Genomic DNA, 15,972 nt, shown 5'->3' on the forward strand with positions numbered 1-15,972 from the left:
AGGAGTCTGGATGTCCACAGGGTCCTCTCAGCAGGATCCCAAACTGCCCTCAGGCACTGACTCCCGCCTGCTCAACAGCGGCACTCCCCAGTCCTCACCCTCACACCCCATGCTTCAGTAACGTCGAGTTAAACTTGATTTATTGTGTGTTCAGAGCAGCGGTCGGTAAGAGCACGATCTCTGAAGCCGGGTCCAAAACTCCCTCTGCTATATATTAGCTGAGTGACCTCAGAAAAATTATTTATGTTGTGTCTCATTTTCCCCTTCGGTAAAATGAGGCTTATTATAGTGCCTGCTTCATAGACCGTTTTGAGGATTAAATGAATGAATATGTGTATTTAGAATAATCAGGTAGAACAGTGACTTACATTAGCATTCAGTTTTCCATAAAAATCAGCTACCGCTGCTGCCAGCCTCATCGCCGCTATCACCGTCGCCGCCGGACCCCTGAAGCGTGCCGCGCTCTCCCCTCTTTGGAATTCCCTAAGGCCCTTCCTCCCCTGCTGTTCTCAGACTAGCTGCTGTGTCTCTGCTCAGGAAGCCGCGATCTGCTAGCTTTCTCCCATGGCGTATATTCTACGGCTGGTGTTATCGCTGCGAGTTTTTCTGCACTGCATCTGTCACTAATCTGTAAGCTCTGGGGTTCATCATTGGATTCCCCAGCACATGGCACAATACTTGGCACAGGGTAAGAGCCAAGTATTCAAGTATTTGTGGAATGACTGAACATAAGAAGTCGTTCTCATTCTCCACCGAACCTGTTCCTCCTGCTGTGTCATCGCAGCTCACGACACCTCTACCGGTCTGACTGCACAAGCCAGAAGCCTCAGATTCCTCTTATGTCACTTCTTCCTCAGCAGACACCAGTCACGCGTCCTGTCAATGCCGCCGGGAAGCGCCGCCCTCCATCTCCCCTCCCTTTCCTGAAATCGGTGCGCTGCGTGCCTGCCCCACCTCACGGGTGTCCTCACTCATCTTGGGAAGTCTTTCCACCGCTCTCCTCTTCAGTCCACCCTTCAAAGCTGCGGCCATCCCTGTACAGTCCTCTGACAATATCCCCTCTTTGCTTAACACTCAGTGACTTTCCATCTGTAGAACAAAATCTAAATTCTTTCTTCCAGAAAAGCCTTTCCTGATCCAGGCCCACACTGCATCTCTGGGGTTGCTTTTCAGGACTCTCCCATGCCAAGCCCACAGGAGATGCTCACGATTCTGCCTGCATTCCACTGTCACTGTGCCTTCCCTCAAACAATTCCCTCACACTGGGCCATTCTCTACTGCTATGGCCTGAGTATATGCATCGCTCCGAAACCTGTATGTTGAAGTCCTAACCCCCAAAGTGATGGTATGAGGCAGTGGGGCTTTTGGTAAGTGATTAGGTCCTGAAGGCAGAGTCCTCATGAATGGGATTAGTGCCCGTATAGGAGAGGCCTGAGACAGCTTGTTTGCCCCCTGCACCGTGTGAGGACTAGGCAAGAAGGCGCTGCTGGTGAATGAGGCAGAAGACAGGCCCTCACCAGTCCCTGCATCTGCAGTGTTTTGATCTTGGACTTCTCCTCAGCCTCCAAAGTGTGAGAAATCAATTCTATTATTTCTAAGTTACTCAGGCGATGGTATTTTCTTACAGCAGCCCAAACAAAGACATCTACCTTCCTCTACCCAGCCAACTACAATTCTGTTAAGGCAAGGCAGGCCAAACTTGGAATTTCCCAAAGAAAAAGTACAGTTAATCCTCATGGTTCCCCTCAGTATAACATAAATAACTCATCAGACCACATGATATAGTTCCTTATTTTGTTAGTCAACCCCGCTAAACACTCTGGAGAAAGGGATTGCGTCTCATTCTTTTAAGTAAATATAACTATCATGCGTCAGAAATTGTTCCTATTAATGTACATATCCCAGGGTATAATCAGAACTTGATAGAAAAAAGGTACTTGGTAACTGACTGTGGAACTGAACTGATTTTTAATGGGAATAAAGGAGAAGCATGACATTTTTATTCTAATAACTACCTTAACGCTCACACTCAAACAGCAACGCTGTGTGTAGTTCATCTTCTATATTTAGCTTCTGCTTCACATTCGGCAGTTTCGGACTCAGGTGAACTGGGTATGTACTCACCTGTTTCTCCAGTGCCAAGCACACACCAATACGAGAATGAGAGTCGTGAGGACCATGACCAGCACAGGGACAAGGACTGCAGCCAGGGCTACATCTGAAGCGACAAAGACAAAAACCGTATCAGCAACAACGGCAGAAATCATTAGGGAAAATGAACCACATCGTCTTTCCACATTTTTCTACCTCACAAAAATACCATAAACATTGTCTGTCAAGACTGGGCATGCGGTGGTAACTGCAGGGGCTTTGCAGATAGTGTATTATGTGCCTGCCTGACATCAATGGTTTCCTAACACAGGAGCTTGTTACACTGTTTATTCCATCTGTGGATACATGTGAAATTTTCCTCAGTTTTAAAATCACTAAAATAAAATAAAATTGAAACGCAAATGAAAAACTGGGAAAATATATTTTCTGCATATGTGAAGTTACTGTAAATAATTATTTTATTGTACGGTATTACAAGTCAAATCCAAACATTTAAGAGAAAAGTCAGTAGAGATTAACTAGCAATACATTAACAAATACAAGTGACCATTAAACATGTTAGCCTCACTAGTAATCAAAGAAATATAAGTTGAACCAACAAAAAAACATGAAAGCAAGAACAAAATACTGCTTTTGCTAATCAAAGTGGCAAATATTTAAAACAACAATGAATTGATGAAGAGGCTACCAGGAAACATGTATCTTTTAATGGAACTATAAACTGACACTATCTTACTGATTGGCATTTTTGGGCAGTATGTACAAATATCTATTGGCAATTTCATGCCTAGAATTTATTCTCAGAAACTTATAAAAAGACATTTAAAGATGCCTCCTTAAAGATGTTCTCCGTTTCTGTATAAGAGTGAAAAACTGGAAATAATCCAAATGCATCAACGTGAGAGGGAATAAATCATGGTATCCTCTTTACAAGAGAATATAATCCAGCACTTGAAGTGAGGCTACATCATAATGGCAAAACATCTATATGTATGAGAAGGTAACCATGTCGGTGTTAAGAAGGTCAGTTGGAAATGTGTGAACGAACAGGTCAGAAGCCAACACAGTGCTGGAACTGGGAGAGATTTAGGGATCATGTAATCCCCTAATCTCACTCCAGAGATAAGGAATTCTGAGCTCAGAGACAGAAAATGATCTGCCTAAGGCCATCTGGGATATTAGTTCCTTTCTCCCTCAACCCCCTGCGTGCCAGGAAGACGACAATAGCAGCACCTGCTGATATTTACTGCGGGCTCAGAGCCGGACGCTGCGATGAGTCTAACGTGCAGTATCTTTTTTATTCCTTACAACAACTGTATCCAAAAGAGAGGAAGAGGCTGAAGATACAGGAGAGGGAGAAGATAATCAGTGACACTGGGCCCCTGGGAGGTGGATGATGGGAACGAGGGCACAGGTGATGTGATCAGCCTTTGGCAACATTAAAAAGCTCCCTTTTCACTGCAGTGAACAGAGGATGCAGATAGGTTTGTAGGCTCTACTTTCTGTCAAGTTTGAGGTAACTGAGAGTGGGTGAAGATATCTGGGTGAAGGGTTTGAAAATACGGGAATATTTAAAATAGCTACAGCTGAGAACAGACAGAACAGCGCACCACGGCCTTTCACAAGGACTGCCAGCTGGTGCCCCACTGAGGGAGGGCCTGGAAAGTACACAGGGACAAATCTGACCATGACATAATCTCTTCCACGAAATCACTCTCAGCCTGGCTGTAAAAATGGGGAAGTGCGTAAACAGAAATAATGACCTAGACTAGAAAACACTCAGAATTCAGAACGGTAAATGTGTGTTTTCCCTAAGACTGGTGAGGCTAGAGAGGATAATCAAGTTTAGATGGATGCTGTATGATTTAATCAGAGGCTTTAAAACATCTTAGTTTCAAAAAATAAGTTTATACACAACCATCCCAAGGAAAAAAGGACAGAGGTCTTTGAGAAGACCAGCTCATTCTGTTATTTTGTTTGTTTGTTTTTTGCAGGGAGCATACAGGGATCCTAATTCTGGAAGAAAATTATTTAAGGACTCTTAGTCTTGAGCTTCTGTAATCAGATTTTAGGATGAGCAACACTTTTCAGTGACTGATCCCCAACCAGGCATGTGGCCTGGGATTCTGCCTAAGTACATGCCCTCTGACTACTTGTGAGCAGCTGTGTAAGATGCTGAGATCTCCTGCCTCTGAGAACTCCTGATTCTGTCTAGAGTCAGAAAATACCTCAGAAGATGGAAAAGAAACCGACATGGGGAATGTCAGAGAAGGTTACCTGAATCCCGGCAAACTCTGAAAAAATGAGAATGACTGAAGTTCTATGTGGCACAAATTACTCTGCATGAATTGCCTTCTCTCTCTGAACTTTCCTGAAAACAAATAAGCTTTTTTTCTAACAACCCCGATACTCAGTCTACTACCACACTGATACTTTTTAAAATTCAACTGAAATTTTGTTTTTCAACAACGAATAAAACTACTACCTTTCATGTATTTTAACTACTATGTTTTACATATTTTGAGACTTTATTCATCACTTATAACAAAAGTTCAAAGTAAATTCTAATAAATTTGTATTTATACTCTTAAAAAATATAACTGCAAACATTTAAAAAGAGAGACCAAAGGTTTTTTTTCTGAGACGGAGTTTCGCTCTTGTTACCCAGGCTGGAGTGCAATGGCGCGATCTCGGCTCACCGCAACCTCCGCCTCCTGGGTTCAGGCAATTCTCCTGCCTCAGCCTCCTGAGTAGCTGGGATTACAGGCACGCACCACCACGCCCAGCTAATTTTTTGTATTTGACCAGGATGGTCTCGATCTCTTGACCTTGTGATCCACCCGTCTCGGCCTCCCAAAGTGCTGGGATTACAGGCATGAGCCACCGTGCCCGGCAAAGTTTTTTTTTTTTAATGAACATGCTAACTCAGAGTATTTTTTAAAAAGTATTAGTTTCCACTAAAAGTTCTGTTTTTGTTTTCCCCCTTTTGCCATCAAGTTCCCTACCCATCAAATTAAGATACGGCCAGAGGAAACAAGTTTGTCTCCTGCTATGATTTCAGTTACTTCTAGATAATGTTGTATTTCTAAGCCTGAGAGTCCACATGGTCAGCCGTAAGGAAAAATAAATCTCAAGAGGAGGCCTGCAACACAGTGGCCTTCTCTAAATATTTAAAGAGCAATTCTACATGGCAGCAGAAACTAGAACTTAGATCAGTGTGGTCTTTTCCTAAGAAATCAAATCAATTCTCTTTTTTTTGGCTATGCTTAAAAACTATAGTTGGAAGAAACTGAGGGTTTAAGCTAAAAATGCCCGTGAAAACTTTAGTTAAAAACAAAACAATACTATGTCCTAGGTGTTCATTTTCCTGTGTGCATACCTTTGGTTACATTTGGAGTTACGGTAGTATTTCTGATATCAGGAGTGGCAGTTGTCTGTTCTGTCTGTGCAGGAAATTCATTGCTACTGCGAGGTTGTAGCGGTTGAGTAAATTTTGGGGCACGACCTTTAAAAAAGTTTTAAAAGCTCTTTACTTTTTAATCTGTACCAACTTGATTAACGTAAACTTATTTGATAATGCTTTCAAATATATTTTTGGAAAGCTGCATCATAAATCCAAGGAATAGCAAATTCTCACATTAAAAGCAGGCATACCTTTGGCTATTTTTGGAGGGGTCGTAGTGTTTTTGAGGTTATTGCTGTTCCGAGGAGGTGGAGGTTGAGTAAGTTTTGGAGGACGACCTTCAAAAATGGTTTAGAGAAGTTTAAATAGTTTGTTTTAAAAAAAATCATAGTTAAAAATAGTAATGTTAAATATCTTCAATATTTCCTAAAATATTTAATGCTGCAGAATACTTTTAAATCTCAGAGACAAATATATTGGAAGGATAAATATTATACTCCACAATAAATGCACAAATATGCCAGGATTTCTCAGTTTTTAAATAATTAAATCATCTGAAAATTATCTGAGGAAGGAGAATAATGGGGTGGAAAGTGATGTGGAATGCTAAAGCAATAAAGGAGTTATCACATTTTGAAACAGTACTTATTCAATTCGTTTAAATTATGTATGGAGGGCCAGTGATGTGTCAGGCACTGCGGTAGTCTTTGGGGATACAACAATAAATAGCATATTAAAATGTGTAACATTGAGATAAATTATTCTCACTTTAAATGTACGGTTACACTCTTCCATGCTTATGTTAAACAACTATTACGGTACATGAAACCTGATTTAAAATTATTAGAATTGAGACTAAATTTGGAAAGTGATCTCATTTACATTATCTCATGAATGATGCTCTTTCTTCTTCCACTTACAACTTTGGAAACCATTCTGATAAGTCACTTTTTAATACAGTAACCATTTATTTTTTAAAAATCCCTTTAAGAAAATACTGTAATTAGAATTTAATCAGAAAAACATCCTCATTATTACTTTCTCTGAGAACAGCAAAAGCATTGTAAATAACCAAACCAGTGAAAATAATGTATCTTAAACACAGTTTCTTTACCTTTAGGAATAAACTGGCATCCGAGCAGCTCCATTTTCATGGCAATTTTCTGCTGCCATTGGGTAGGATTCACTCTAATAAAACGTGCAATAATTGGTGGCAAAAAGTTATTACGCACATCCTGGTGATAATCTTTGTTTCCTTGAAATATCTTTAAAAGAACAACAACAAAAATTGGTACTTTAAATCAACAGAGGGCAGGGCTAAATTTCTCCACTTAAACCTGTTTTTGCACTTTGTTCTAGGCATTAAATGACCTCTGTAAAGCATGACAATAAGGATTACTTTTTTTTTTTTTTGAGACGGAGTTTCGCTCTTGTCACCCAGGCTGGAGTGCAATGGTGCGATCTCGGCTCACCGCAACCTCCGCCTCCTGGGTTCAGGCAATTCTCCTGCCTCAGCCTCCTGAGTAGCTGGGATTACAGGCACGCACCACCATGCCCAGCTAATGTTTTGTATTTTTAGTAGAGACGGGGTTTCACCATGTTGACCAGGATGGTCTCGATCTCTCGACCTCGTGATCCACCCGCCTCAGCCTCCCACAGTGCTGGGATTACAGGCTTGAGCCACCGCGCCCGGCTAATAAGGATTAATTTTTAAGAAAATAAATCATAATATGGAAAACTATTAAGACGCTGCACTTTTTACCAAAAGTTTACAAAGGAAAAATATTTAATATGGAAATGATTTTAAGATGATTTAAGAACTTAATAAGAGGGTTAACTTGGCATTTGGGTAAAAGGTTTCAAATCCAGTGAGACAATTTATCCTATTAATAAATTAGTAACTCTAGTCCTGTGGAATCACCAACTTTTTAAATACATTAATTTTGGTTTTTAAAGTAAAACAACTCATCATGCTAGGTGTTAGAGGAAATATTCCGCTTGTGTACTTTTCATCATTTTCTCTCACAGACTGAAGGTGAACATGTACTATCGAACGTGTAACGGATATATACCCCCACCTACTGGATGAACTGCGTAAAGGCAGTTCTCATAATCCCAGTTTTTGTTCCTTGCTGCTATTTAAACCAGAAGTGACTTTGAAATGCTATTTTATGCTTAAATTATTAATTTTTTTTTAGAGACACTGTCATCCAGGGATGGTACTGGCAGGATCAAAGCGCACCACAACCTCGAACTCCTGGGCTCAAGCAATCCTCCTGCCTCAGCCTCCTGAGTAGCTAGGACCACAGAGGCGCATGCCAATGTGTACGGTATGTATGTATGTATTTATGTATGCATGTATACACTCATTATTTAGAGAAGGGGTCTCACTTTGTCACTCAGGCTGTAGTGCAGTGTTGTGATCTTGGCTCACTGCAACCTCCTCCTCCCGGGTTCGAGTGATTCTCCTGCCTCAGCCTCCTGAGTAGCTGGGACTACAGGTGTGCATTAACATGCCCAGCTAATTTTTGTATTTTTAGTAGACACAGGGTTTCACCACGTTGACCTCAAAGGATCCGTCTGCCTCAGCCTCCCAAAGTGCTGGGATTATAGGAGTGAGCCACCGTACCCTGTGACTTTTCATTTTTATAGAAAGAGGTCTTGCTATGTTGCTCAGGCAGGTCTTGAACTCCAGTCCTCAAGCAACCCTCATGCCTGAACCTCCCCCAAAGTCCTGGAATTACAGGTGTGAGCCACCACTCCTGGCCTAATACTAATTTAATGATTTTCACTAAATAGCAACAAATGCATTATAAAAATAATCCCTAGGTAAAATTATGTGTTTAGGCGAGTCTCACTCCCTTAACTACTTTAAGCAAATACTGATGGTATCTTACACTGGACCAGCACTTAATTAGTTATAAAACATTTTAATGTAACTAACTCAGACAACCCTATGAAATAGGCAGGGCACAGGAATCTGTAAGTGGATGGCACAGCTGGCTAGTCAGTGACAGGGCAGCAACTTGACTCTGGGTCTTCTGACTTAAGCATAGCCTCCGGTAAGCTTTTAAAAAGAGCCTTGGTTGTTCTCTAGGTCTGATCAACTAGGTAGTTCCTAAAGACCATTAATAAGCATATATTGCCTAAAATCAAAGTGATTTTTTTTTAATCAGCTAAGGTGAGATTAAGTAAATGATTAACTTCTTAAGTTATTTCCAAGTATTGTGGCTCTATTTCTTCTTGGCGAATTCAGTCGGCATTAGACTATAAACCTCAAAATATGTTAATATCCTTTATTTCCTAAAAAGTTTGTTTTGAAGTTATGATAATTTCCATACTAGTGAGCTCCCGTGATTTCCTCAGATATTACTCTGAAATAAAATGAAAGGCAATTATTTTCATTCTTTCTGTATTAGTGGAACAGGGATGATAACAAATCATTAAACATAAAAACTATCTTTAAGATCTTCCTCTATATTGTTGTCTTGATTTTATAAAAACTGAGTAAAAAAGATTTGCTATAGTCAATCTATGAGCATTTACTGAGAATCCTCCTGTGCAGAGAAGTATGTGAGGTGTCACAAAGAGAAAATGGATATGAATGCTACAGTTCCAACTTCAAGAAACTTAAAATTTTATTGGATGTTACCACACATAAATATGGTGTAATGTTAGAAAGTGACATATGAAAACAAGTTGCATGTATATTAATCCCATTTTCTGAAAACAAAATCAAATGCAGCCTCTGTGTGCTCATGCACATGTGCAAGCTTAGAAAAGGGGTAAAATGAAAACATCAATTACCTTTGAGTCTGAGGTGAAGAGGGAGCAGATGGACTTATGTGAGTGGGAAAAGTCTGTCAATTCATACAATTCAATGTGAGGACTTGCACTTCTGACCATGAGAGTAATGGACTAGACATACTGTTCAATCCTATACATATAGGAGAAACTGGATAATATATACGAAACAATGGTTCTCAGACTCCGGACAACAGGCTGCCTCGGGCAACAATCACTAAGAGAAGGAAAGCAATCAAGGTGGGCGCTGCTACTTACTGCCCCAGTACTGTCCACAGAGAGTTTCTAGGCCACCGTGCGGGGAGACGGATCCTTAACAGAGCCCGCTGGTCTCACTGAGTTGTGGAGACACAGCTGACAGTGGGAGGCCAACAAGGTAGCTAGAATTTGCAGGGCAAGAGTTTAGGAGAGAAAAGAGCTATAAAGATAGAGAGTGAGAGAGAGAGACTTCTAGGATATATAAGGAGTTTTCCCTTAAATCTTCAGCTGCATGTAAAGAAATGACCTAGGGCCAGTAAAAGAAATAGTGGAAGGAGTCAGCAGGACAAGTGTCAGAGCTCCAGAAGTCTGGGAATTCCTTACACTACCAACAAGTAGAACAGAGAAACCTCAGAATACATGGGACGCTGCAGTGAGTACTTAGAACGGTATTGTCTCCGTGGTGCAGAAAAATGAAGAACTCATGGCTGTCCAGGTCCTGCCTAACAAAAGTTTAAAAGCGAGCCTTGAAAATATGTTTCCAGTAGCTTCACTGCATCCCAGAATAAAGCTCAAATATTTAAGCGAATAGCAATAACAAAAAACCCCAGCACCAATGTAACACAATGTCTGGCATCCAATAAAAAAAAGTCAGGCAGGGAAAATATGATTTCTAACATCAGTCAATATAAAAAGACCCATATATGACACAGGATAACGTTAGCAGATAAGGGTATTAAAAGAGCTATTATACATGCTCCATGTTCCAAAAACAGAGAAAAGCATGAGCATGTAAAGAAGACACATCAGAGACATTTTAAAACCCCAAACTGAACATCTAGAGGTAAAAAATATAGTATCAGAGATACAAATACACTCAGAGATACAAATACACTGGATGGGATTATCAGATTAGACATTGCAGAAGAATAGATTATGAACTTGAAGACAAAACAACAGAAAATTTCCAAACTAAAATACAAAAAGACTAAAAAAAAAAAAAAAAGAATGGAGCATTAGTGAATGGTGAGATACCTTCAAAGGTCATAATATTCATGAAATTAGAATTGGGAAGAGAAATATTTGAAGACAAATGAACTACACTTTTCTAAATATGACGTAAATCATGACCTACAGATGTTTTTAAATTATTAAAAAACAAAAACAAAAACAAAAAAAAACACTGGTCATCCTAGAATTCTATACTTAGGGAAATTACCTTTCAAAAATGAAAGCAAAAAACAATCTTTTTCAGAAATATCGTTTAATGTTGTTAGAAGTTTTTATAAGTATGAACAATTCTTAAAAATTCAAAAATTTAGCGATATTCCGCAAGTGTAATAAATGTGATGCAAATAAGAATGGATGTAGTAGGAATCAAGAGCAGTCCGGTTTAGGGGCATGAAGCAGAAGATGTGTATGGAGACGGTATTGTTATTTCTTTAACAGGGAAAGACTCACCAAAGATGAAGTTCATGTGACGCCAAGGAGAAGAAAAAAAAGAGGTCGTGAATAAAAGCAGAGGAGTTAAGACGCACAGGAAAGATAATGAGCCCCTGAAGATTTGTGAATAGAGAGATGACAGAGGTAGTCATTGAAGACTTTTTAGTAAATCATACATGATAAAAATATATAGTCAAAACCAAACTCGGGAAAGTTTGAAAAAACGTCATCATTGTTTCAGTTTTTTTTTTTTTTGAAACAGAGCCTCCCTCTGTGGCCCAGGCTGGACTGCAATGGAGTGATCTCACAGCTTACTACAGCTTCAGCCTCCTGCATTCAGGTGATTCTCCCACCTCGGCCCCCACAAGAAGCTGGGACTACAGGCACGCGCCACCATGCCTGGCTAATTTTCTGTAGTTTTAGTGCAGACAGGGCGGTGCCATGTTGCCCGGGCTGGTCTCAAACTCCTGAGCTCAAGCAATCCCAAAGTACTGGGATTACAGGAGTGAGCCACCATGCCCGGCCCATAGTTTCGATATTGATGGGAGGCATCTCTATCTTCCTTAGGGACAAGCACTCCATTTAAAGATCAAAGGGACGCACATCTGAATGAGATCCATCTCTGCCTGCTTCCAACTCTTTATCATTTCCTCTGGCTTATTCCAGCATCTTCGTAATTTGTTGCTAACTAAAACAAAGATTCCATAATTATAATTAGAGGCTAGAGCAATTCTTCATGTAAGAGAAAAAACGGAAGTTTTCCAAGATGAAAGTTGGTGAGATGATCTTCAAATTAATTTTCAAGTCTATAATATCCTATAATTTAATGCATGTTGGTTTTCAGCTCTTTTCTTTTTTTTTTAATCTCTTGCCTACAGAGTAGAAATTTGGGAACAAAGAGTCTCCAGCATCCAGTGAACTGAAAATAAAAGCTCCATAAAGATAAATTATGAGGTCCCTTTTATACTGTCTTAATAAAGTATCTAAACAATTCAATTAAAAATGCAGTGACAAAAATCAGAAACGTACTCACCGTTACAATCACCAAAAGGAACCTAGAACCACTGAGAATTTTCTAAAGTCAGAAGACTAAGGCCAATAACTAACGCTACCTAAAATAACCAGGAGAGGGCAGTATGAGACATTCTTAACTTCTACGTCTCTTTTACACAGAAGAGCTGTGTGTGTGACCTTTGGCAACCACCCATTTAAAAAATCTTTTTAAAAAATACCTTGGTGATCATTTTACCTTATCTTGCTCCACACCAGGCTCTCTGTACACAGTCCATTTCTGCCCATCATCACTGTACAGGACTCTGTAGGCAGACACATAGTAATTGTGCTCCACCATGGTGGATCCAGTAGTTATAATACCTGGGAAATTAAGAGTTGCTTTCATTAATGCACATGGTCTGATTCCCTAAGTTTGTTCAGCATCAAAGCATAAGCACTTGAGATACACAACTCAAACATTTCTAATTATGGCTCATTTCCATATCCAAGTGTATGTTTTCATCATAACAACTACTAAATCCTTGGCTTTATTCCCTTGGATAGGAAGAATTATGGGTGTGCATAAAGAACTATTCTATTTTGGTGTCTTGTGTTTATATCATCAGAACATAGATTCTGACTGCTGAGTAAGATGACTTCCTGCAAATGAACAGATTAAAGATAAATATTGATATTATTTACAGTACCAAAACAAAATAAATATTTTAACAAAGTTATCTAAACCAATCCCAACCAATTATTCTGACCATTTGTTAAGTGCCCCTACATTAAATTTACACTCTGCACATCTGGAAAATTGGTTATCTCATCCCTTAAAACGGACTCCTTTAACACAGATTTCTCTTAATGACTATACGAGACTGTTAACTTTAGATGTCTCAGGACCACTTTACTGAAACACCTCCTTAAAAAAAAGTCTCATTACAATGGAGACAAAACGCTATTATGAATTAAACACTGTGATGGTTAATAGAGTGTCAACTTGACTGGATTGAAGGATGAAATGCACGGTTCCTGGGTGTGTCTGTGAGGGTGTTACTAGAGGAGATTATTAACATTAGAGTCCGTGGACTGGGAAAGGCAGGTCTACCTTCAATCCGGGTGGGCACCATCTCATCAGCCACCAACACGGCCACAATAAAAGCAGGGAGAAGAACATGAAAAGACTAAACTGGCCTAAGCCTCCCGGCCTACATCTATCTCCCATGCTGTATGCTTCCTGCCCGGGAACATCGACTCCAAGTTCTTAGCTTTGGGACTCTTGGACCTTCGACCATAGGCTGAAGGCTGGCACTGTCAGCTCCCCGGAGGTTTTGGCACTAGGACTGGCTTCCTTGCTCCTCGGCTTGCAGATGGCCTATTGTGGGCTTCACTTTGTGATCCTGCGAGTCAATACTCCTTAACAAACTCCCCTTTATATATACATCTATCCTATTAGCTCTGTCCCTTTAGAGAACCCTGACCAACACAAATAACAACTCCTTTTCTCTGCCATGTTTCATGAAATGTGTCTCCAAAAATATTAACATCAGTGAAGAAAACATAAAACCATATAATTAAAATTTTAGTGCCTTAACAGTTTTGCAAATAAATTCAGCATTATGAATTTCTCTAGAAAATTCTCTCTCTTAACCTGTTATTTTCTTTTCCTTATTCAGATCTATTTGTAACCACTGGTATTCATCAGTGGCAAAAGCAGCCCAAGGCGGTCCGGGTTTTCTCAGCCTGGCCTTTTCCGGTTTCCAACTGTTTTCTTGCCCTGTGTGGTCAGTCCACTCCAGCACAGATGATGCCGTTATCTGAGGATCTGCGATCACACCAGACTCCATCCCCAGTGTTCCATAACAACCTGAAACAAAAGACCAAATGTGGTTTCCAGGTGTAACTTCGAAATGTGTATCAGACCTGCTCACTGCAAACTTTCTATTCCATCTTTAATTGACTTACACTCTGCAATAATACCTGTAACAGAAACTTCAAAACGAGGCAAGTGTTTCTTGGGCGTATGTCTCCGTGTATCATTAGGAAACCTACAAACACGCACAGTTGCCAGCATGACTGAGTTGAATGGAGGCACATCATCTTCTCCCTGGGACACGCTTCCCGAATAACTGAGTAACTCACTCCTTCACCTCCTTCAGGTTGCTGGCTTACGTCACATTCTCCCTGAGGCCTTCCCTGACCCAACTTCAAACCGGTCCTCCTTTATGTTCCTGCATCTTTTATCATATTGTAAACAGTGTATTGTAAACAATAATTCATTCTTTGCTTATCATCAATCTCTCACTACTAGAAGGTAAGCTCCAGGAAGGCAGGACTTTGTTCACTTTACCTCTGCTTTATCACTCAAACCAGAGCAATGCCTGGCACAAAAAGAAGAGACTCAGTAAATATTGTCTGTTGAATGGATTGACTACTTCTTCAGGTAAGTTCAAAAGTAATCTTTCTTAAGGAACCTGCCTTGCTTACATGACCATCTCTATAAATACAAAGCTTCCGATTTAGTCTATTCATTATATTATCAGGTAACTATCTTACCTCACAGCGTTATTATGACAACTGAGGAAGTACAATAAATCAGCATTTGACGCAGTGCCTCACATACAGCAAACAAAATTAATTATATAAATAAAATATTATAAAGTCCAGAAAGGCTTACCACTTGTCTTAAATGTAAAAAGACTTGCAGATAAGTGTCCCCTGAAAGAAAGAAGGGGTTTTTTAGGTGATACTCACATAACACATGACTGCCGACATTTAGTGAAACGTTTCCTTTTGATTTGGTTCCCCCCACCCATCAAAAGAACCAAGAAGACTGTATGGCTAAAAATTAGACAACTAATATTGTTCCTAGGGGAAAAAAGCCTCATTTCTAAGCAGGACAACTTCTGAAATCAGCATAAACAACTTTCTCTACCAATATCTAGCACCTAGATATGTGATTGTACAAATGTCTCTAGCCTTTAATATGTACTTACTTTATTTCTTTTTCACAACTTATTTACTCATTGTTTACTGCAAATCTCTCACTACTTTATTTCATGAGATAAATGGATTCTTAACACTTTTCTGTGGCAAATGCTTTTGATGAAAATACACTAAAAGGTCTAATTCTCAGAGAATGAGGCTCAAGTTTTTGGGGGTAAACAGAAGAAAAGTCGAGTACTAACAGAAGGATTCCCCCTTTTTTTTTTTTTTAGAAGCAATTAACATGCCATGAACAAGTTTCAGTGTACACTCCTGCCTTTAGTCCAACATTCAAACAATTACAAGAGGATGGAACTTATCCCTGTTTTCTTTATTAAAGTATGAAAGAGAATTCACACACACTAAATCTTTCTAAAGGTATAACATAGTAAAGGAACGAAAGGGTCTGCATAAAACAATCTAGGAAAAAAAAAACCAAAGAAGAAAACGTAGTCGAGTCTATCCCAGGAATGGGCAAATGACTGTCCCTGCATGGCCTGTTTTGTAGGACCAGTGAGCTAAGAATAAAGAGCTGTAAATAAAACAAACAAACAAGCTGCCGAGACATGTGGCCTGTATAGCCTAAAATATTTATTAGCTGGATCTTTACAGAGTAAGTTTGCTGAATCCTGTTGTATACCAATCTGGATATGGATCATGCTCGTGTCTTCTGAATGAAAATGGGCCTGGGACCACTGAAGAAAAGCTGGCTTAGTGTTGGCTGAAAGACTGAGCATATCTAAGAGACAAGATTTACAAAAACAGATTGCTAACACTGCATTTCTATTTAATGTTTCAACTTCTCCTGCTTCTGACACCTACTCTATGTTTTGTAAAACAGTAGTATGTTGTAGATACCATGAAAATATATCCTTAAAACATTCTCTTAGAGAGGAAGATTCACAATAATGCTTACGATGTAATACTTTATGTCAAATTTAAATTTATATTTCAAGTATTTCAATTATCCTGAATTTCCATGTACTATAAGGAATACAGTAGTTAAACCTTTTGATCTGTAAAATCAATCA

General features: G+C 39.6%; 1 protein-coding gene across 1 annotated transcript in view; it reads right to left on the minus strand.

Annotated features, from left to right (window-relative positions):
* Window positions 1-15,972, minus strand: part of DCBLD2 (discoidin, CUB and LCCL domain containing 2) — a 91,962-nt gene that overhangs the window by 7,041 nt on the left and 68,949 nt on the right. The window contains exons 7-13 of the mRNA XM_039477277.2: window positions 14,634-14,674; window positions 13,608-13,823; window positions 12,210-12,334; window positions 6,630-6,780; window positions 5,767-5,853; window positions 5,492-5,617; window positions 2,125-2,218 (exon numbers count right to left, since the gene is read on the minus strand). Of these exons, the coding sequence (XP_039333211.2) occupies window positions 2,125-2,218; window positions 5,492-5,617; window positions 5,767-5,853; window positions 6,630-6,780; window positions 12,210-12,334; window positions 13,608-13,823; window positions 14,634-14,674 (840 nt within the window). The remainder of the gene's footprint in view (window positions 1-2,124; window positions 2,219-5,491; window positions 5,618-5,766; window positions 5,854-6,629; window positions 6,781-12,209; window positions 12,335-13,607; window positions 13,824-14,633; window positions 14,675-15,972) is intronic.

The sequence above is a fragment of the Saimiri boliviensis genome, chromosome 8 (genome assembly GCF_048565385.1).
Source record: "Saimiri boliviensis isolate mSaiBol1 chromosome 8, mSaiBol1.pri, whole genome shotgun sequence".
NCBI classification, from domain to species: domain Eukaryota; kingdom Metazoa; phylum Chordata; class Mammalia; order Primates; family Cebidae; genus Saimiri; species Saimiri boliviensis.